Genomic DNA, 22,984 nt, shown 5'->3' with positions numbered 1-22,984 from the left:
GGAATACAGGAGGAGAGTAATGTCACACTGGAGTAGATGTTAGTGAATAGAGGGTGATACAGGAGGAGACTAGCGTCACACTGGGATAGATGTTAGTACACACAGGGCGATACAGGAGGAGAGTAGCGTCACACTGGGATAGATGTTAGTACACACAGGGCGATACAGGAGGAGAGTAGCATCACACTGGGGTAGATGTTAGTACACACAGGGCGATACAGGAGGAGAGTAGCGTCACACTGGGGTAGATGTTAGTACACACAGGGCGATACAGGAGGAGAGTAGCGTCACACTGGGGTAGATGTTAGTACACACAGGGCGATACAGGAGGAGAGTAGCGTCACACTGGGGTAGATGTTAGTACACACAGGGCGATACAGGAGGAGAGTAGCATCACACTGGGGTACATGTTAGTACACACAGGGCGATACAGGAGGATAGTAGCGTCACACTGGGGTGGATGTTAGTGTACACTGGGCGATACAGGAAGAGAGTAGTGTTACACTGGGGTAGATGTAAGTGACTAGTGGAGTAGATGTGTCACAACTGAGGGCCTGAGCTGACGGAAGGCAGCCTCAGTTGTAGGGGCTGAGATGTACCGGAACCTGGGAGGTTGTATCAGACCCCTGGACATGTAAGTAACATGAAGAGAAACCGCCCGAAGGCGTGACCACGACAACTTGAGTAAAAGTCAATGATATTTATTTATGACAAACTCCATGCATCACAGTAGCAGTAAAAAGTAACATAAAAATCAGCAGAGAAATAATAATACAGTTCCTGGGTACTACAGGGTGGCAGGGGCCACAGAGCTCTGGTGGTATGAGACAGTTCTTATTATCTGCAAGTTGGAAAGTCCTTACCAGGCTCAACTGTAGCAATGAGGAAAGCCCAGGGTCGTACCAGCTGGTGTTCCAGGGAAAGCTGGACTGCTGTAGATAAAATGCTGCTGTGGGTACTGGTTAGAACCAGACAGGTGTTGGCACGGAGTGGATACTGGCTGGAACCAGTTAAATAATAGATAAAGCTTGAGAGCGATGCAATATAGATGAAATGTAGAATTTGAGAGCGGAGAAATAATAATACCGGTGGAGAGTGGTAAACTGCAGAAAGGACACCGGCCCTTTAAGAGAAGCTGTACACTGCTGGAAGCTGAGCTGGAAGCAGGTGATGTTGTAGCTGGAAACAGGTGAGTCCAGAATGGATCGGAGAGTCAGGCTACACCGCAGATGGAATGCTGGTGCTGGTCTCTATAGCAGAAGTCTGGAGACAGGAGCTGGAACCTGGAAGACAATCACAGTAAAGAGACAAACTGGAACTAGGTTTGACAACCAAAGCACTGATGCCTTCCTTGCTCAGGCACAACCTATTTATACCTGCAGCAAGGAAGGCATTGGCTAGGCAATTATGCAAATTAATAATACTGACAACGGATTGGTAGGAAAGATCAGCTGACAGAATCCAAGATGGCTGCGCCCATGCAGACACTTGGAGGGAAGTTTGGATTGTAATCCATGTGGTCTGGAAAACAGTAATGGCGGCGCCGGCCACCGGAGACAGGAGATGTCAGGCTGACAGATGCACATCCGACCACGCGGACACAGCGGAGGCCGCGGCTGACGTAATCGCCACTCTGAATGCAGAAGCTCAGGGACGGCGGCGGAGGCCGCGGGAGACGCCATGCCAGATGTATAAGGCGTTACTGTGACTGCGTCCAGAGAGACAGGAGAGGATGCGGGAATGTGCACATCAGGATGACAGATGGGATCCGGTCCTGGAGCGCTGAGCCAGCCTTAGAAGGCATCTGATAGGTAAGAAATGGCGTCCAGATACCCGGATCGTGACAAGATGTTAGTGACTAGAGGGCGATACAGGAAGAGAGTAGTGTTACACTTGGGTAGATGTTAGTGACCAGAGGGCGATACAGTAAGAGAGTAGTGTTACACTGGGGTAGATGTTAGTGACTAGTGGGCGATATAGGATAAGAATAGTTTCACACTGGAGTAGATGTTAGTGACTACAGGGCGATACAGGAAGAGAGTAGTGTAACACTGGGGTAGACGTTAGTGACTACAGAGCGATACAGTAAGAGAGTAGTGTTACACGGGTAGATGTTAGTGACTAGAGGGCGATACAGTAAGAGATTAGTGTTACACTGGGGTAGATGTTAGTGCAAACGAGGGCGATACAGTAAGAGATTAGTGTTACACTGGGGTAGATGTTAGTGCAAACGAGGGCGATACAGTAAGAGATTAGTGTTACACTGGGGTAGATGTTAGTGACTAGAGGGCGATACAGTAAGAGATTAGTGTTACACTGGGGTAGATGTTAGTGACTAGAGGGTGATACAGTAAGAGATTAGTGTTACACTGGGGTAGATGTTAGTGACTAGAGGGCGATACAGGAAGAGATTAGTGTGACACTGGGGTAGATGTTAGTGACTAAAGGGCGATACAGGAAGAGATTAGTGTTACACTGGGGTAGATGTTAGTGACTAGAGGGCGATACAGTAAGAGATTAGTGTTACACTGGGGTAGATGTTAGTGACTAGAGGGCAGGGCCGGACTGGCCATCTGGCACTTTTGGCAAATGCCAGAAGGGCCGATGGCCACGTGGGCCGGTCCAGCGCTCACTGAGACACACTGCCGCTCAGTCCGGCGGCAGCGTGTCTCAGCTGTCAGGAGAGGAGAGCGCCCGCCAGCGCGGCTGTGTCTGATGCGGCGGCGTATAGCGGACTTCAAACCAGCCGCCGGTTCGTGAGCCAATCAGAGCTCGCGGACCGGCAGCAAATCAGAAGCCGCCGGTCCGCGAGCTCTGATTGGCTCACGAACCGGCAGCTGGTTTGAACGAAGTCCGCTATACGCCGCCGCGCCAGACACAGCCGCGCTGGCGGGCGCTCTCCTGTCCTGACTCACCCGTCCCTCACAGCCGGAGCCCGGAGGAGGAGCAGCAGCAGCAGCAGTGCAGCAGCGGTAAGCAGCTGCAGCACTGGCTGCTATGGGGGCAATTGTATACCTGGCACTGTGGGGGCAATTGGCTGGCACTGTGGGGCATGTGTATACCTGGCACTGTGGGGGCAATTGGCTGGCACTGTGGGGCATTTGTATATCTGGCACTGTGGGGGCAATTGTTTACCTGGCACTGTGGGGGCATTTGTATACCTGTCAGGTATACAATTGCCCCCACAGTGTCAGATCCACAATTACCCCCAGAGTGTCAGGTATTACCTGACACTGTGGGGGCAATTGTGGATCTGTCACTGTGGGGGCAATTGTGGATCTGGCACTGTGGGGGCATTTGTATACCTGGCACTGTGGGGGCATTTGTGGATCTGGCACTGTGGGGGCATTTGTATACCTGGCATTGTGGGGCATTTGTATGCCTGGCACTGTGGGGGCATTTGTATACCTGGCACTGTGGGGGCATTTGTGGATCTGGCACTGTGGGGGCATTTGTATACCTGGCACTGTGGGGGCATTTGTATACCTGGCACTGTGGGGCATTTGTATACCTGGCACTGTGGGGGCATTTGTATACCTGGCACTGTGGGGGCAATTGTGAATCTGGCACTGCACTATTGGGGGCATATAATGTAAATTTCGGCTCATACCGGGTGCTATAATGTGAAAGAGGCACCACTACTAGATAGTATAAGGGGTCCTACTATTGTGGTGCATAATGCGTATAAGGGGTGTATGGTGTGGTAAACTACACTGAAGGCCACGTCCCCTTTTCCGGAGCGCGCGCATTTCCATACCCCCACTTAAAAATTTCCACTTCAACCACTGGTTGTCTGTATTTTAATAGAGAATGATGTACGCTTGTATGTTGTTAGAATATTAATTATATTTGTAAGAGCATAGACTAATAAGTGGGAGGAGTCAGGAATAGTAAGGGGAGGAGTCACAGAGGTGGGCCTGTGTGCTTCAAAAATGCCAGGGCCTATTTTTAGTCCCAGTCCGGCCCTGCTAGAGGGCGATACAGTAAGAGATTAGTGTTACACTGGGGTAGATGTTAGTGCAAACGAGGGCGATACAGTAAGAGATTAGTGTTACACTGGGGTAGATGTTAGTGACTAGAGGGCGATACAGTAAGAGATTAGTGTTACACTGGGGTAGATGTTAGTGACTAGAGGGCGATACAGTAAGAGATTAGTGTTACACTGGGGTAGATGTTAGTGACTAAAGGGCGATACAGTAAGAGATTAGTGTTACACTGGGGTAGATGTTAGTGACTAGAGGGCGAAACAGTAAGAGATTAGTGTTACACTGGGTAGATGTTAGTGCAAACGAGGGCGATACAGTAAGAGATTAGTGTTACACTGGGGTAGATGTTAGTGACTAGAGGGCGATACAGTAAGAGATTAGTGTTACACTGGGGTAGATGTTAGTGACTAGAGGGCGATACAGTAAGAGATTAGTGTTACACTGGGGTAGATGTTAATGACTACAGGGCGATACAGTAAGAGATTAGTGTTACACTGTGGCAGATGTTAGTGACTACAGGGCGATACAGTAAGAGATTAGTGTTACACTGGGGTAGATGTTAGTGACTAGAGGGCGAAACAGTAAGAGATTAGTGTTACATTGGGGTAGATGTTAGTGACTAGAGGGCGATACAGTAAGAGATTAGTGTTACACTGGGGTAGATGTTAGTGACTAAAGGGCGATACAGTAAGAGATTAGTGTTACACTGGGGTAGATGTTAGTGACTAGAGGGCGAAACAGTAAGAGATTAGTGTTACACTGGGGTAGATGTTAGTGCAAACGAGGGCGATACAGTAAGAGATTAGTGTTACACTGGGGTAGATGTTAGTGCAAACGAGGGCGATACAGTAAGAGATTAGTGTTACACTGGGGTAGATGTTAGTGACTAGAGGGCGATACAGTAAGAGATTAGTGTTACACTGGGGTAGATGTTAGTGACTAGAGGGCGATACAGTAAGAGATTAGTGTTACACTGGGGTAGATGTTAGTGACTAGAGGGCGATACAGTAAGAGATTAGTGTTACACTGGGGTAGATGTTAGTGACTACAGGGCGATACAGTAAGAGATTAGTGTTACACTGGGGTAGATGTTAGTGACTAGAGGACGAAACAGTAAGAGATTAGTGTTACACTGGGGTAGATGTTAGTGCAAACGAGGGCGATACAGTAAGAGATTAGTGTTACACTGGGGTAGATGTTAGTGACTAGAGGGCGATACAGTAAGAGATTAGTGTTACACTGGGGTAGATGTTAGTGACTAGAGGGCGATACAGTAAGATTAGTGTTACACTGGGGTAGATGTTAGTGACTAGAGGGCGATACAGTAAGAGATTAGTGTTACACTGGGGTAGATATTATAGGGTGATACTGATAACTGAACTCGTATAATATAATAACAATATTAAGTTATTACCGTCTATTCAACCACAGTGTGACACCCGCTAGCACTAACATCCACCCCTGTACCGCAGTGTGACACCCGCTAGCACAAACAGCAGTGTGACACCCGCTAGCACAAACAGCAGTGTGACACCCGCTAGCACAAACAGCAGTGTGACACCCGCTAGCACAAACAGCAGTGTGACACCCGCTAGCACTAACATCCACCCCTGTACCGCAGTGTGACACCCGCTAGCACAAACAGCAGTGTGACACCCGCTAGCACTAACATCCACCCCTGTACCGCAGTGTGACACGACTACTATCACTTCATCACTGTAACGGAGGGGGCGGGGCTAGCGCGGCAGGGGGCGGGGCGACTCCCCGTCTGTATCCCGGTAGCGCAGACGTTGGGCGTTTCTTCCATTGTCGCCATGGTAGGAGGTCCCCGCTGGTGACGTACGTGCGTGATGACGTTGGTAGGGGGGACGACGACGAGGAGGGATCGCAGTGCAGTCGCCATGTCAGCGATGAGCGCGCAGACCGGCGGGTGAGTAGCGTAGCTGGATCGGGGGTAACCGGCCTGGATGCCGGGGGCAGCTCTCAGGGGTGCCGGGGCGGGGACACAGAGAGCTCTGGCTGTGTTTGCGTCCATTGCGGGAGAGTCGCTGTCAGCAGCTCCTGCCAGGCCCGACTGCTGGGGAGGCCGTAACAGGACGTGTCTGTGTGGCCGAGGCTGGGGAGGTCGGGCCCTCCATCCCCTGTGGCCGAAGTTGGGGTGACTTGGTGGGGCCTCCTACCCCTGTGGCCGAGGGTGGGGGTGACTTAGTGGGCCCTCCTTCCCCTGTGGCCGAGGGTGGGTTGACATGGTGGGCCCTCCTTCCCCTGTGGCCGAGGGTGGGTTCTCCTTCCCCTGTGGCCGAGGGTGGGGTGACATGCTGGGGCCTCCTTCCCCTGTGGCCAAGGGTAGGGTGACATGGAGGGGCCTCCTACCCCTGTGGCCGAGTGTAGGGTGACCTGGAGGGGCCTCCTACCCCTGTGGCCGAGGGTAGGGTGACATGGTGGGGCCTCCTTCCCCTGTGGCCGTGGGTTGGTTGATATGGTGGGGCCTCCTACCCCTGTAGCCGAGGGTAGGGTGACATGGTGGGGCCTCCTACCCCTGTGGCCGAGGGTAGGGTGACCTGGTGGGGCCTCCTACCCCTGTGGCCGAGGGTAGGGTGACCTGGTGGGGCCTCCTACCCCTGTGGCCGAGGGTAGGGTGACCTGGTGGGGCCTCCTTCCCCTGTGGCCGAGGGTAGGGTGACCTGGTGGGGCCTCCTTCCCCTGTGGCCGAGGGTAGGGTGACCTGGTGGGGCCTCCTTTCCCTGTGGCCGAGGGTAGGGTGACCTGGTGGGGCCTCCTTTCCCTGTGGCCGAGGGTAGGGTGACCTGGTGGGGCCTCTTTCCCCTGTGGCCGAGGGTAGGGTGACCTGGTGGGGCCTCCTTCCCCTGTGGCCGAGGGTAGGGTGACCTGGTGGGGCCTCCTTCCCCTGTGGCCGAGGGTAGGGTGACCTGGTGGGGCCTCCTTCCCCTGTGGCCGAGGGTAGGGTGACCTGGTGGGGCCTCCTTCCCCTGTGGCCGAGGGTAGGGTGACCTGGTGGGGCCTCCTTCCCCTGTGGCCGAGGGTAGGGTGACCTGGTGGGGCCTCCTTCCCCTGTGGCCGAGGGTAGGGTGACCTGGTGGGGCCTCCTTCCCCTGTGGCCGAGGGTAGGGTGACCTGGTGGGGCCTCCTTCCCCTGTGGCCGAGGGTAGGGTGACCTGGTGGGGCCTCCTTCCCCTGTGGCCGAGGGTAGGGTGACCTGGTGGGGCCTCCTTCCCCTGTGGCCGAGGGTAGGGTGACCTGGTGGGGCCTCCTTCCCCTGTGGCCGAGGGTAGGGTGACCTGGTGGGGCCTCCTTCCCCTGTGGCCGAGGGTAGGGTGACCTGGTGGGGCCTCCTTCCCCTGTGGCCGAGGGTAGGGTGACCTGGTGGGGCCTCCTTCCCCTGTGGCCGAGGGTAGGGTGACCTGGTGGGGCCTCCTTCCCCTGTGGCCGAGGGTAGGGTGACCTGGTGGGGCCTCCTTCCCCTGTGGCCGAGGGTAGGGTGACCTGGTGGGGCCTCCTTCCCCTGTGGCCGAGGGTAGGGTGACCTGGTGGGGCCTCCTTCCCCTGTGGCCGAGGGTAGGGTGACCTGGTGGGGCCTCCTTCCCCTGTGGCCGAGGGTAGGGTGACCTGGTGGGGCCTCCTTCCCCTGTGGCCGAGGGTAGGGTGACCTGGTGGGGCCTCCTTCCCCTGTGGCCGAGGGTAGGGTGACCTGGTGGGGCCTCCTTCCCCTGTGGCCGAGGGTAGGGTGACCTGGTGGGGCCTCCTTCCCCTGTGGCCGAGGGTAGGGTGACCTGGTGGGGCCTCCTTCCCCTGTGGCCGAGGGTAGGGTGACCTGGTGGGGCCTCCTTCCCCTGTGGCCGAGGGTAGGGTGACCTGGTGGGGCCTCCTTCCCCTGTGGCCGAGGGTAGGGTGACCTGGTGGGGCCTCCTTCCCCTGTGGCCGAGGGTAGGGTGACCTGGTGGGGCCTCCTTCCCCTGTGGCCGAGGGTAGGGTGACCTGGTGGGGCCTCCTTCCCCTGTGGCGACTTTGTGGGCTTTCCTGCCCCTGTGGCCGTCGGTGGGGTAACTTGGTGGCCCCCTCTCCACTCCCCCTCCTGTGGCTGGTGAGGAGGGGTAGTGGGGTAGTCGCGTTTGGCGTTGCAGTGCTTTATACACGTAGATCCCGGCATTTATATGGCACCTGTGTCTCTGAATGTGCGACGTCCTGCGTATCCTGTGTGACTCATAACTTTCTGCTCTTTATTTCCAGACGAAGAAGCAAATGGGACCAGCCTGGCCCAGCGGCTGCTCTTCTCTTACCTGGAGTGATGCCTCTTATCCCCCCTCTTGGTACCAGCATATACGTGGCTCCCGCGGAGGAGAAGCCCACAAATACGGCCAGCGAGGCAGTCAGCGCGCCCTGCGGGGCCCTCGATGCCGCAGCTGCAGTGGCGGCCAAGATTAATGCCATGCTGATGGCGAAGGGTAAAATCAAACCGTCTCAGGGCGCCCCTGAAAAGGTGAGCGCCCCCCTCCGGTGTTGCACGTTACCTAAAACACACACTTGTCCCCTTCACGCTTTTCAGCTATTTAATGCTTGCTGTTTCTAGGTCCAGGTAGCCGGCAAACCTCCGCCTGCAACCAAAAGCAAGGACGACCTGGTGGTGGCGGAAGTGGAGATTAATGATGTGCCACTGACATGCCGCAATCTGCTAACAAGGGGACAGGCGCAAGATGAGGTTTGTGACTGCTTCATACTAGTCTCATACAGGCTGTGCTCCCGTTCATTCGTGTCGGCATCATTCGTTTCATTGTGTTTGATCTGAGTCTGAGCAATTTTATTTCCAGTCTTCACTTTATTTTTGGTCCACGTGTTCCCTAGTGGGACATATTGTGGTATAGGATAACTTGTAGCCATACATATTGGCCTCAGCAATTTTCTGATCTGGGGAGTGGATGGATCAATATACTATCCGTGTCTGTGAGGTTTACATACACACATTGGGGTTATGCATCTAGCCTTCTAAAGAGTGCCGACGTTGCCTATAGCTACCAACCAGCTTCTGCCTGTTGATAAATAATAGTTAGAATGTCATTAGTTGCTATAGGCAATTCCTCTGCTTGTGAGCTATTCCATTAAAAATGTCCCATAGGTGATGCTGTAAACAAATAAAATCTGTAGCTGTGTATCTTGGATTTTCATCATCTCGTAGGTTTTAATTAAAAAAATAAGTCTCTTTATACATCGAGTTGAGCTGAATAATCAAATACAAGTTTCCTTTATGTTCTGTATGTCACACGGAATCGTCCTTATCCACTTAACTCTTTAGTAGGATTGATACATTCTCCCATTGTTGGTGCTTTGTAGTCCTGGTTTCACCCCTCGGCCCTGGTGCAGCTATGGGGAATTTAATTTACAAAGGGACAAGTTATTATTTTGCGGTAGGGTGATTGAAATGAGTGAACAGGGAGCAGACGGCATGTTTATGGAAACTATCTCCTGTGCTGGAGGGTATACAGCTATACACTGCAGAATGACTTGTGCAATCTCGTATTATACTTTTAAAGGAATCATTCCCCCCCCCCCCCCCCCCACCCCATGTTGCATTTTAATATCCTAGTATTAAGTGCACCGTGGGAGTGTAGTACAAAGCTTCTGACAGGAGTAGATGATATGACACCGTACCCTCTATCCGTGACTTGGGTTAGACTTAATTGAAGCTTTTTAATACTGTATGGGAAGAGCTGAAGACCATATGAATGAATGGAGTATTTGTAAAGTGATGGTAGATCCTAAAAAATGTAGGTGCCCACCCTGTGCATTATCCAGAGCATTTGCAAAGTTAGGTGCAGATCTATAAGGATTGTGCAGCTTGTGAGTATTCCCCGTAGAGTGTTGGAGGAGGCGGCAGTATCAACAAGACTATGATGTGCAGGTAGAATCTGTCCTCTGTCCTGCATACGTCCAAATCATTGTACAATATATAACCTCTTTGTTTTATATAAAGTTAATGTATATGAACTGGGTAAGCCATGGCTCTTGCCCCAGTGGTACATTAAAGGACCATCGTGCTTTAGTTACTTGACTTCGGTTTGTGATGCCGCATCTTTATACAGTGCTGACTTTTGTCTCTGCAGATTAGCCGGCTGAGTGGGGCGGCTGTGTCCACGCGTGGGAGATACATGACACCGGAAGAGAAGACAAAACTGGGTCCCGGGTACGTATCCCTGGAGTGAGATTATCTCGTCAGTTCTGTCTTTTTGTCACACGGCCCGTTCCTCCTATAGGGCTGTCGGTTTCAGCACTACCTTAAGCAAAATGATTTTCGGGTCTTTAAAATCTGTTTTGTTTTTTTACGTTGGTAGAGATCGTCCACTCTATCTCCATGTCCAGGGCCAGACGCGGGAGCTCGTTGACCGTAAGTATGGTCTCTGCTGCTACAAGTGTTTCTGCGGTGTGAAGGTCACATGTGCTGTGATAGAAACAGGGCTTCAGAGTGATGGAGGGAGAATGCTACGTGTGCCTGTGTTGGTCTGGTAACTGTGTCTAATAATATGACATGGGAAACTCTGTAATTATTGCCCGCAGGAGCTGTGAACCAAATCAAGGAAATTATTACCAACGGCATGGTGAAAGCAGCCACCGGCTCCAGTCCCACCTTCAATGGAGCCACTGTCACTGTATATCACCAACCAGCCCACGTGACACCAATACCTCCCATAACGCTACCCAAGCCACAGTTCCAGTCAGGAGGGGTACGTCATCTAACCAAATATAAAATGATTTAGAAGCATGGTTAGTTTTAGTAACACTGGTTCCGCTCTCAGGCTGTACGGCTGAGTGTACATCTTTCATTATAACCAAGTATGTTCTGTGAGCACCCTATAAAGCAATTTTTATATGGTTATAACAAAATACTGAATGAGGCTGCACTAATACACAGCGAAATAACATCCATCAATGGTTTAAACAAAGTAGTCTTTGCAGCTTATGCTACCCTCCTGTAGAACCTGTATGGATAGTGGGTGGAGTGGCCACCAGAACAGGCAGTGAGAGTTCTTACCAGGGCTTCCAGGATTCTTGGAGCAAATCCATGTTGTCAATGTTCTATTAATCTTCCCTGTTGATAGAGTATTGTGTCTGGGACGTGTAAGATCTTCCTGTGTTCTGCCGGCAGATGCACTATGTACAGGACAAGCTGTTCGTGGGTCTGGAGCACGCCATAGCTACTTTCACTGTGAAGGATAAGGTGGAAGGTCCAGGGTGCTCCTACCTCCAGCACATACAAATGGAAACCGGGGCCAAAGTGTTCCTCCGAGGGAAGGGGTCTGGCTGCATCGAGCCTGCCTCCGGACGGGAAGCCTTTGAACCGATGTACATCTATATCAGGTGCGTGTCTCTCCCAAATCGGATACAGTTGAAATGAGTGTTCCCGCAATCCCATTGCTCTTCTGCAGCACCATATAGGGCAATCTACTATAGATAATTCCGCTTCATGGACTGATCTGTACAGGTATCTGTATAACTCTGGCTGTCGCTACATGTCAGCTAAAGCGGCCATGCTGTAATAAAGACTGTATGAAGCAGTTGCACAGCGCTAAGTCAGTGTTTCTCGGAGTCCCTAACAGTTCATGTTTTCCAGACCACCTGTGGAACTTTTAAAATGTGACCATTATAAAGGAGTTCATCTTTGGCCACCAAATGGTAGATCTGGAAAACATGACCTGCTTGGGGTCTGAAGACAGTACAGTAAGTGCTGCATTCCATTGCTACTCCCAGTTCATTGTATCCTTTACCTGTAACCTGTATCGGGCACTGCAAGGCTTGTGGTTTGATTCAACTCCCCCATAGTAGGAGCTTTGCTAGTAGCGGCCTGCAAAATCATTCTGTAAATGTTGGGTCTTTTGGCTAACAGGCAGCACATTGTTGTACCTTATACTGTAGCCGGTCGTAGGAAAGTGGTGGTGTAATTATTCTGTATTCTTTCCTCAGCCACCCAAAACCTAAAGGTCTGGCAGCTGCCAAAAAGCTGTGCGAGAATCTCTTGCAGACGGTAAGTCCTGGCGCTCTACTCTACAGTTCCTACAGGATCCCCCCTTTATGCTATAGACTGTATAACACTTTGGAGGGATAAGAAAGCAGTGTCTGTGAAGTGAGCCTCTGCTGATACCACCCTCCTATAGGAATTGTATGGGCAGAGAGCAGCCACACCAACAGGCAGAGTAAGGGCTGACTGCGCCATCCTACATACGTCAGGAATCCCTTATGGCGGGGAACACATGGTGTAATAACATAGCAACAATATAAACAAGCCCTTAGCGAGACCTGCCGTACGGCGCTATTACAGTATCGCATGATGTCTTCTGTTTCCCCAGGTACACGCAGAGTACGCCAGGTTTGTGAATCAGATCAGCACGGCTTCTCCTATACCTGGTACGTGCACCACTCCTGGAACCATAACCTGTATGTTCTGGTAACCGGACAATTTGCAGGGGAGGGCGGGAGGTTTCGGGGCACTGTAAGGCAAGCAACTTGGTAGCCAGCCGTTCCTATGCACAGACGCAGGGAAAACATCCAAACCTCATGTATAGGAATTGAACTTATGACCTCAGCACTGTGTGAGTCATACTAACCACTGTGCTGCCCAAAACTAAAATAAATGGAGCTACCTCTGTAATGTGCGTTAGATTTATTTTTTCCCCCCAAAGACGCCATCTAAACCGTAAATATTGCTCCTGCCCTATAACTAGCAGAACGGGGGATGTCTGATCACCAGGGTAGATAAGTATAGCTCTGTAATGCTTGTGTGGGTTCTAGAGTAAGTCGTTGGGCCTCCTTTCCATATGTACAGTTATCCCCGTCACTTAAGTTTAACCATTGTCTGTCTGTTGAACTGCGCTATGTTCTTCCCAGGTTACCCGCAGCCGCCACCAATGGGCGCAGTGTCCATGCAGACTTCATACTACCCAGCAAATGGTTTCCAGACAGGATTCCCAGTGGCACCGCCGATCCCACCGCAGCAACCAGTGCAGGTGCCATACGTGGTTCCAGCCCCTTTGACCGCCCCTGTACCACCACTGCCTGCCGTTGTGCCCACGATGCCGGTACCACCAGTGCCAACACATTATCCAATCTCGCAAGTGCTGCCGCCAGTGACCGCCATTCCCGTAAGTACCTGTTAAGGTGTCCTGATGATGTGATCACCCTGTTTTTATTACTGCTCGCTTCTTTTCATTGTCCACATAACCTGACGCAACGGCCCGATCACACCGCACAGCATAGTTCCATTACTGCATTTACTGAAGATGGCCTCACTCATTGGGAGAGATTCAAATGTTTGAAAAAGTCATTTGGGAGTCTGTTTTTTCCTATCTAATAGACAGACTCCCAACCGACTTTTCACACATTTGAATCTCCCCCATTGAATGGCTGTCTTATAGACTATAAGGTGATAGAACTGTTGCTCACCCCATCAGACTACACCCCAACTGTCACAGCCTCTTCGGCTGGTCCTGCCACCGTCATACATACGTAGGGGTGGGGGGAGGTCATGCCGCTGCAGACTGGGATCTCTAGGCAGACTTCATGCCTTCAGTAAAAATAAAATCTGTTCTATCGAATTTTTGAACCTTCACCAAATTTCCATAGATGCTTTGAAGAGTTCTGTAGGGTGTAATTGTCTTACGTGATCATGGAACATACCAAACTCCTGATTGGTTGTTCTCCCTTCCTCCAGGTCCCACTGAGTACTCCGTTTGTTCCACCTGCCCCTGTTAAACCCACCGCCACTCCTCTTCCTCCACAGAGCCTGCTCCAAGGACAGAAAAGACGCTTTAAGGAGGAGCTCCCCGAGGAACAGGACTCCAGCCTGCTGGGCTACCAGGTGCTTTAACATCTTCATGTACATTGGGGGTTATTTGGCCATTTCTCTCCATCCAGCGCTACACACGGTGACCACAGCGTAACGGACTCCACAATCCCTGCTGCTGGGACATTCTCCTGGACTATTAACCCCTGCATATGGCAAATTCATGTAACCGTTTGGGGATATTTATCGGGGCGATATATTAGAGCCCTTAGCGCGACACGGAAACAGTATGGATGCCCTGTAATCCAGGTCACATGCTCCGTATACCTGCCCTAGAACGCTCTGCTTTGTCTCCTGTGTGCAGTAATATGAGCTTCAACCATTGCTCATTGGGGCTTCGTTACAGGGTTCCTCTCATCTCCAGCTATGACCCCTGGCCTCACCCATTCACCTTCCTCTCAAAGACTAAGCCTGTTCATTGCAGACTATTTAGCATAATCTATGAAGGCATTTACCATGGGGATGGTTTATTCAGTTGTAAACACGTAAGTGTATTTCAGAGCTGGATTATTCTGAAGCTAAACTGCGTTGTCTCCCAGACAATACACAGCTTGGACATTGTAGCTGGAATCCATTGCAATACTGTGTGGTCCATGACATCCTGCCAGGGAGAAGCACAGCATAGCTCCAGACCTTTCAGTTTGACATTTGGAGAGGATAAGGAGCGCAGAAGCTTAGGCAGTGGAAACCTCTTGGGCCTGAGATCTCATAATGTGTTTACATTGAGGTGGTGCTAGTGGGAGATGATTCTGGTAACTCCCAAGAGAGACCTGGTGGGCATTACTATGCTCCGTCTTCTGCCAGCCCCCCCTATCCCCCAGCAGGGAGGAGTAGGCTGATGTTGAGGAGCAGGATATGGCTCAGAACCTCTAGAGTTGCTAATGCTGCTGTATTTTTCTGCTCATAGCATGGACCCATTCATATGACTAATTTAGGTACAGGCTTTCCGGCCCCGGGCAAGGTGGACCATCCAGCAGCCACACCAGATGGAGCCGCAAGCAAGGACCGAGAGAGGGACAGGTGAGAGCCATCATGCCTAGCGTTGTTATTACAGATGCTATTAAAGAAGCAGAGGTTCCCAAACTCCTCAAGGCATGCCAGCAGTCCATTCTTTAAGGATAGCCGTGCTTGTGCACGATTCATTTTGAATAAACCATCTTTGCACTACCATGGATATCCTAAAAACCTGGACTGCTAAGGTACCATGGGGTCTGAGTTTAGGAACACTATCGACATAAACCGGATACTCTTGTGTCTTGTAGATGTCCAAGTTGGAGGTCATAAACTAAGAGGGGTGAAAGGGTGGGGGTGGTAACAAACCTTACAAAGAGGACAAGTGGAGGTGTTAAATCTAAATATATGTAATGGATGCTGACAAATGACGCGTTTCGCCAGTATAATGCGCATACTCTACCCACGCTCAAGGGTGAACTTCAGCTTCTTGATGCCAAAATTGTGTATAAATGGTCCCGTGTTAGAAGATAAGTCACTAAGCATATGCATACTGCCTCATTTATTTTCCAGTAATAAAACGAAAGACGTTCTGTCTTCCCGTAGGCAACTGATGCCCCCACCTGGTATGCCAACGGCGGCGCAGAAAGACACAGAGGAGAAGACGACGACCAGCCGGAGTTCGGCGGGAGCAGAGGGTGAGTGTTGTGTTGAGCGTCCGGCTCTCGTCTAGCTGGCAGGCAGTAATTCCGGGCTGGGCACAGTGTGTCTCAGATGTGGCACAGAAAACCCCTGCCAGAGTCACGGACTAATCAGATTTCGACCCGGAATCTGCAGGATCCGCTGTTCCTAGGTCTTAGGGCCGGGTTTGTTTATAGAACTGTACCTGCCGCCCTGCACGTCATGTAAACAGAGGGTGGGGGACGACTTTGTTGCTTGGTGTCATCTCTAACTGCATATTTTTGTATTTTTTTTTGTGTCTTCTTTTTTTTTTTTTTTTTTTCTCTCTTTTCTCTTTTTTTTTTTCTCTTCTCTTCCATGTTCGTGGATCGTGTGCCTGCGCCGCGGTTGACCTTTGACATCCGACTCACGGGAACCTCTGTGCCTATTACAAACTCCCAAATGGTGTCTGACTAATGCATTTAATTTTGCATGAATTAATATACGTGTTTTGTATCTTTTTGCTGGGTTTCTGTCCCTTGACTGCCCCTGCCCAAACCCCCCTCTCCCCCTCCCCTTCCCCTTCCTCCGGTTTCTTTCCATTTCAGAAAACCATGCCAAGAAGTTGAAGACCAGCAATAAAACCTTTGGTTTGGTGGCATACACGGGAGACTCCTCTGATGAAGAAGAGGAGCACGGAGGTCACAAGAATTCCAGCTCCTTCTCCCAGGCCTGGAATGTAGGATACCAGTATTCAGCCTCCCAGCCGCGGGCCAAACAGCAGATGCCCTTCTGGATGGCACCCTAGGACTCTTATTTGCATTCCTGCCTCCCACCCTACACTGACTGGTAGCGATTATCGGGCATGTTTACGCAACGGCCATTTTATTTAAAAATGTTTTTTTTTTTTTGTTAAATAAGGAGATGTATTTAGCGGAAGTAGAGGAAGAGGCGCAAATGGGATCCATTTTTACTCATTCTCCACAACTTTTTTACCCCCAGAGTTCCTGCAGGTGAGGCTAGCTTGGACCCTTTCTTGACATTGCCCCCCCCCCCCTTCCCCCTGTTTTCCCATAACAAGACCCAAAGGGAAAGACTATCTGCTTTGCATCACCTGGACCTTGTGGTCAGCCCCTCCACCAAGGTTGCTTTTGGACCAGATATTTATATTTCGGTGAGTTATAGTCTTTCTGCCTGCCTGGGGACTTCTAACCAATCAGACCAGTTCTCAATTCCAAAACTTTTTTTTTATTATTTTTTTTTACTGTGTTCTACTGGCAAGCCGGACAGATTTTGCTTTCTAGTGCCCTGCATCAGTGTCTTCTCCATACCCAAGAGAAAAATAAACCAGAATAAATTGAGCTCATCAGATAATCACTCTTAATAACCTGCATTCAAAGAGCGGCTGGCAAAATTTTCTTTTCTAAAATACATCTCAAGGCCCGGGAAGTCTACATGGATGATGTGTTCTAGTTATTCTGCTGTTGTAGGTGTTTTGGAGAGTGGCAGCTGCACAGCTCCAGGCAAATTCACTTACTGTATTCAGGACTTGGTGCCTTCACTGCATGTCGTATACGAAAGCTACTAATAAGGTTTACATAGAAATAACACATGATGGGTAGGTAAGAATCTCTCCCAGAACCATTATAATACACTTAGGCTGCACTCTTAAAACTTTATCTATAAATTTTAATAGTAGCTTTTGTATATGATTTGTTTTGAGTGGTAATTTCACAACCGGAACAGAGACTATTATACTCTATAGTTTATCTGAGCTTGGAATACCTGCAGCTCTGCTTGTCCTGTGCTTCAGTGTGTTTTTCCTGCACTCTTCACCTCATTGGAAATGGTCTGTTCCTGGTGTCACTGTGGGGAGAGCGCCAAGCTGCTGCAGTCTTCAGTTATATATGTACCTGGCTGCTGGACCACCCCCGCCAGACTTATAGAATTTTCTGTTTGTCAGTAGTAATCCCGGATCCCACAGACTCTCTATCCTGCAGCCTGCCAATACCGCTTTGTACCTTCAAATAATTTTCGCTGTAAATATTGGAAAAAAAATCTTTTATTGTAAATAAATGTATAAATATTCAACATTGTGTTAATGGTCTGCGTGATTGCACAGAGCAGTGAGGTCACCCATGGTCCTTTCTCTCACTTCCTCCTAAACGCCTGGCTGTTGAGAGAGTAAAATACTTCTTACAGTTTGGATGGGTTATGGCATAGGGTCTCAAACTTGGTCCTCAAAACCCCAAACAGGTCTTGTTTACTAAGTTCCCTCCAGAAGCACACGTGCCATAAATAGCTCCACCTGTGGATCTTTTATAATGTCCGTAATGAGTACACCTGTGCTCCTGCTGGGTGATCTGGGAAATGTGTCAGTGAGTAATGAGTACACCTGTGCTCCTGCTGGGTGATCTGGGAAATGTGTCAGATAGTAATGAGTACACCTGTGCTCCTGCTGGGTGATCTGGGAAATGTGTCAGTGAGTAATGAGTACACCTGTGTTCCTGCTGGGTGATCTGGGAAATGTCAGTGAGTAATGAGTACACCTGTGCTCCTGCTGGGTGATCTGGGAAATGTGTCAGTGAGGAATGAGTACACCTGTGCTCCTGCTGGGTGACCTGGGAAATGTGTCAGTGAGGAATGAGTACACCTGTGCTCCTGCTGGGTGACCTGGGAAATGTCAGTGAGTAATGAGTATGCCTGTGCTCCTGCTGGGTGATATGGGAAATGTGTCAGTGGGTAATGAGTATACCTGTGTTCCTGCCGGGTGACCTGGGAAACGTGAGCTGTTGGGGGTCCCGAGGACAGAGTTTGAGAACCACTGTTCTACAGTCTATACTCAGGGACGTGTTGGGTGAGTATTTCCCAGGTCCTTAGCTGGGAAGATCAATACTGAGGTCGTCATATAACCTGCTGCTTTGTAGTGTGTAAACCTGATGCACATTTCCAGAAGACAGTATTGCTATTCCCTAACTTTAGGCCTGACTATTGCTGTGTGTGTGTGTGTGTGTATGTGTGTGTATAACCGTTTGGTCCAATTATCTCCCAGTGTGTACACAGCAGTTGGAGCCAGCTATTGTTCTAAAAACCAGTCTGACCTGCTGCATGACGTGACCGGAACGATGAGCAAGTGCTGGAAATGCGGCATGTACGTATTTCCTATCCTAAATCCATTTCTTAACTTATAACATCGTGTACTCTGTAGGATCTTCTGGAAAATCTAGCCGGTGTTGTAACGCTTACATTTTGGGTTTGGCTTATTATCACAGTGAAGAATAAAAATGTAATTTGATTGCCTTTTAAACTACCTACATCTATAAGAGACAGATATTTTGTAAGAGATGGATATTTTGTGGCCTAAACCAATATTTAACCTTGTATCCCTATTCCGTATTATCCCACACAAACATGATCTCCATTGGGAGATAAGACAGACCTAAATGATTCTGTTTAGCTTATCCGTTTTAAAGCATTTTACTTTATATTAAGCATACAGTATATGTGTCTATAAATACATATTGAGAGATGAAGTCTGTTTGCCTGCCACAGTTTTGCTATCAAGGCATGCTACAACTGTGTCAGGGCATGCTGGGATGTGTAGTTCCACAGCAGCTGGAGGGCCACAGGTTGAAGACCCATGGTTTACATAGTCCAGAGGTTCTCAAACGTGGTCCTCAAGGCACCCACACGGTCCAAGTTTTAAATACATCCATGGCTCAGCATAGAAGGTTTAATCAAAGCAAAGTGACTGAGGTACTAATTAAGTCACACGTGGCCAAGCATGGATATCCTTAAAACCTGGACCGTTGGAGTGCCTGGACTGTATTTGAGAACTGACGTGGTTCCAGACTTGAAATAGGACTGCGCTTCCCTGCTTCTGTATTGAGAATAATTGTGCCCTTTGCTCTGCGGCATATAATGGCCTTATTCAGGGAGATGTGTACAACCCAATGGCGTCCGTGTAGCGTTGATGGATCTGTACTGCGACTATGGTCACTGTCCACTGAGCCACAGCATCATTGACTCGGATACTGCTGGTTGGGGCATGCTGGGGTTAGTGGCTCCACCTTGGAACGTAGCATCACTGGCCGCCGGCAGCATGCATTCCCTGGCCACGATGATACGATGCAGCGTCATCAGGTGCAGCAGCAGCAGACCAGAGAAGCCGGCAGGAGGCGTTCGTTTACATAAGAAGCCTGCATCATATCGCACAGCTGCTGCATCCATCTCCATCAGGCCCACCGTGCTCCAGCAATTTCTGGTTAGAGTATGACTTTACGTACATTAGGGTGGTGCCCATAGAGGGACAGGATCTGTATTTCTCTTACGTCCCAGTGGATACTGGGAATACTAGATTACCATGGGGTATAGATCGGATCCACTGGAGCCTGGCACTTTTATAAATTAATAGCGTGTGCTGGCTTCCCTCTATGCCCCTCCTAGCAGACTCCGTTTAGAAAATGTGGCCAAGGAGCCGAGTGCGTTCTGTTGCTCTCCAGAGTTTTCTTCAGAAATTTCTGTTTGTTATTTTCAGGCAGCGCTGGTTGGCAACCCGTCTGCCTGCGTCGTGGGACTTAAGAGGGGGGGACTGAACCAACTTCCTCAGAGTTAATAGTTTGTATCCCAGCTGCCAGGACACTGAGCCCATGTGGTGATGTTTCTCACACTTCCAGAGGGTGAGCCCACGACGACAGCATGCCGCCACCCCTTAACAGATGCTGCAGACAGACGTGGGGCGGTGAGTGGTACACCGAGGACCCAGTTATCGGGTCCCCGGTGCATGATGGCGGCATGAGGGACAGTGTTCACCTGGCTCGGGGCCGCGGTGCACACTGACTACCCAGACTGGCAACTTGTAAACTGGGTCTATATACTCTCCTTTTACATACATTATATGGAGAGTCAGTATAAAAATAATACAGAGACCGTGTGCAATTATGGGGGCGGGGCTTCCCGGAGAGTGGGACCAGAAGCCAAACGGCGCCATTTCCTGCTGCTTCTGCGCAGGCTGCACACAGAGACTGCTCCTCCATCACCATTGTACACTGCTACCATGGGGGTTACAGTGAGGGGGGAGCGCATAATCAGCGGTTATACCGCTGCTCAGTCTGTGGTGTAGTGTGCTGGTTCCTGTCTCTCTCTGTCACTCTACCCAGGGTAGTCTGGGGTAGTGTGTATATGTCACTAATACTGCTCTGTGTTTCTACTCAGGCATGTCTGCTAATAAGTCTGTGTGTACTGTATGCAAGGCTAGGTTTACACCTTCCTCACAGGGGTCCCTCGTGTACCCAATGCTCAATTCCTTCACAAGGTAGTGATGTGCAGGAACTTGAGTGGATGGAATCATTTTAATATTATGATTTCTGTGACAGGACGATACCGTACGGAAGCACTCGCAGCTTCCGCGTCCCGTTGACTGTGCACAGAATGGAAGGTCAAGCCGCACGAGGCCTGACCACATAGGGGATTCCCGCTTACCGTCAGTAACCGCCTGTTACTGACTCCACCCACTGCGCTGTGGGCGGGTTCTCGCTGCCACCACCAAACTCCTAACCTGCCGTGGCGTTTGGAACCACGGTTCTGCTCTGTATGTGCCGACGCACTGCTTTACCACACCTGTGTGGTGTCGACGAATCCCCACTAGCCACTTGCTAGGCCTCTACCGGTAGCTGGCGGAAGGCGGAGCTTGGAGACGTCAGGTGCTTCCCTGGACAGCCGGAGAACGGGGCTAGGTTTGGCCTAACCCTGTTGGTCACAAGATGAAGCAGTCTTCTTGAGGCAAAGGTGTTTATTGCTCAAATAACCTTTAAAAAGGCTCCTCCCTATTGCTAGGGGCAACAGCATACAATCAAGATCTTTTCAGCAGAAGATGATGTTACAATACACACTCCTATGGGCCAACTGCCCTTCTTTTATCCCTCTCCAAGACCCCTTACCACAGGGGGTAAGCCCGCCCTGTGGTGTACAACCAATCAATGTTTACCCATGAGCTGTGCATGCTCTGGTCTCATGCACACCTAACATTGTTCCCTATGGACAGTGGGGAGTGGTCGGTCTCCTTTGTCTCTCCCATCTGGGAGAGCAGGGTACTCCCACGGTGCCGTTCAGTCTGGCTGGGGGGAGGTTTTCCCTCCTAAACTGACTTCCAGAAACCTGCCCGGGACCCCTCTCACTGCCTGCAGCCTGGATTTGGGCTCCAGAGCTGGGCAGCCTGGCTCCCCGGTCCAGGTTTCTTGGCACTACGGCTGATCTCCATGGAGCTCCAAGAAACCACTCAGCTTGTTTTATAGCTAAGCTGCTTCTCTTTCTCCCTGTGCCCATTGGAACTGTGAGGCTGGATGGGAAAGCATTCCGTTTTTAGGGAAAAGGTCTGGGAGAATCCATCAGCCTGCACAGCTATGGATTCCCCCCTCCTGGGACACACAATCAAGTAAGTGCATTTTATCTTTAAATACATTACATTTTAAATCACACTGTACATTTCCCTGTAACTATACACTGAGCCTGTGCCCTGCACAGACTCTACATACTCAGGCACTGCAGTGCCTTCCCTAGCCCTGCAGCCTGGCTGCTAGGGCTCTCTGTGCTGGAGGTATGGGGCTGGCTTCCCCCACCCTCCAGCCTGTCTGCCTGCCACTGGGGTCCAGGGAGCTGGCTCTCCCTGTCCCCCCAGTGTGGCACTACCTTTGTGGCCTCGCCGCACGCAGCGGCGCACCCCCCTGTACCTAAGCCCGGCGGCCCGGGACACTTGTCCCGGCCGCCGTGACTCTGGCTTGTTTCAGCGCTGAGGCGCCGGGAGCGTAGCTCCCGGACCCCAGCGCTCACCATCCTGCTGGGCAGCCTAATGTCCCCCACACCGCTAGGGAGCCGGCTAGCCCGGTCCCCCATGCGCGGCGCTGACTGGTGGCCTCGCCGCACAGGAAGCCGGCTAACTCGGTCCTCGTGTGCGGCGCACCCCCCTTGCTGCCCGGCAGCCCGGGACGTCCGTCCCGGCTGGCCGCCTCCAGTGTGCTGAGGCGCCGGGAGCGGAGCTCCCGTCCCCAGCACAGGCAGACCCAGAGCGCGCTGCAGCGGGAGCTGAGCTCCCAGCCGCAGCGGCTCACCCTTCTTCCCCCCCCCGGCGCACACACAGCTCAGTGCGCCGGGGGGCTGTGCTCACCGCTGCCGGGAGCGGAGCTCCCGGACTCCGGCGGTGCCCATCTGAAGGCTGCAGCGGGAGCTGATCTCCGGCATGCAGCAGTCCCCGTCTCCCCCGGCGCGCACACTCCAGTGCGCCCGGGGGTGCACCGACCGCCGCCGGGAGCGGAGCTCCCGGACTCCGGCGGCCAGCGGCTGCCCTCTCCCCCGGCGCGCACACTCTGCTGAGCGCGCCGGGGGCTGCCCTCACTGCCGTGGTCTCCGGAGGGGTCCGGGACCACGGCACATTTTAAATACAGCATGTAAAACATTTTTATACATATTTTAGAAACACGGCGCCTAGCGCCCATTACTTTTTAAATATGGCGCCAAGCGCCCATTGTCCTGTAGAATGGCGCCG

General features: G+C 51.1%; 2 protein-coding genes, 1 long non-coding RNA gene and 1 other non-coding gene across 12 annotated transcripts in view; 3 read left to right on the top strand and 1 right to left on the bottom strand.

Annotated features, from left to right (window-relative positions):
* Positions 1–17,535, top strand: part of KHDC4 (KH domain containing 4, pre-mRNA splicing factor) — a 54,406-nt gene extending 36,871 nt beyond the window's left edge. The window contains exons 1-14 of one of the 9 annotated variants that reach the window (XM_063946967.1): positions 5,790–5,916; positions 8,235–8,484; positions 8,575–8,703; positions 10,103–10,182; positions 10,331–10,383; positions 10,554–10,720; positions 11,143–11,354; positions 11,958–12,018; positions 12,341–12,398; positions 12,879–13,132; positions 13,702–13,848; positions 14,741–14,853; positions 15,358–15,482; positions 16,053–17,535. In XM_063946967.1, the coding sequence (XP_063803037.1) occupies positions 5,837–5,916; positions 8,235–8,484; positions 8,575–8,703; positions 10,103–10,182; positions 10,331–10,383; positions 10,554–10,720; positions 11,143–11,354; positions 11,958–12,018; positions 12,341–12,398; positions 12,879–13,132; positions 13,702–13,848; positions 14,741–14,853; positions 15,358–15,482; positions 16,053–16,252 (1,929 nt within the window). In that variant the 5' untranslated portion in view covers positions 5,790–5,836 and the 3' untranslated portion in view covers positions 16,253–17,535. Of the gene's footprint in view, positions 1–5,789; positions 5,917–5,937; positions 6,145–8,234; positions 8,485–8,574; positions 8,704–10,102; positions 10,183–10,330; positions 10,384–10,553; positions 10,721–11,142; positions 11,355–11,957; positions 12,019–12,340; positions 12,399–12,878; positions 13,133–13,701; positions 13,849–14,740; positions 14,854–15,357; positions 15,483–16,052 lie in introns of those variants that run through there. The other 8 variants (XM_063946966.1, XM_063946965.1, XM_063946964.1 and 5 more) reach the window with 8 other exon arrangements.
* Positions 1,130–5,803, bottom strand: LOC134980235 (uncharacterized). Its single transcript, XR_010190358.1, has 3 exons — positions 5,671–5,803; positions 1,429–1,858; positions 1,130–1,283 (listed from the first exon to the last, which is right to left on the bottom strand). It is a non-coding gene; the product is annotated as an uncharacterized LOC134980235 (long non-coding RNA).
* LOC134981637 (small Cajal body-specific RNA 4) lies at positions 12,087–12,216 on the top strand. Its single transcript, XR_010190738.1, has one exon. It is a non-coding gene; the product is annotated as a small Cajal body-specific RNA 4 (non-coding RNA).
* A 617-nt stretch (positions 17,536–18,152) lies between the features above and the next one.
* NOP9 (NOP9 nucleolar protein) overlaps positions 18,153–22,984 on the top strand; it is a 38,507-nt gene continuing 33,675 nt past the window's right edge. The window contains exon 1 of the mRNA XM_063946959.1: positions 18,153–18,301. The gene's annotated coding sequence lies outside the window, so the exon portion shown is untranslated. The remainder of the gene's footprint in view (positions 18,302–22,984) is intronic.

This window comes from Pseudophryne corroboree, chromosome 12, assembly GCF_028390025.1.
Source record: "Pseudophryne corroboree isolate aPseCor3 chromosome 12, aPseCor3.hap2, whole genome shotgun sequence".
In the NCBI taxonomy this organism is placed as follows: domain Eukaryota; kingdom Metazoa; phylum Chordata; class Amphibia; order Anura; family Myobatrachidae; genus Pseudophryne; species Pseudophryne corroboree.
The sequence above is the reverse complement of the archived record's forward strand: the minus strand, read 5'-3'. Positions and strand labels throughout refer to the sequence as shown.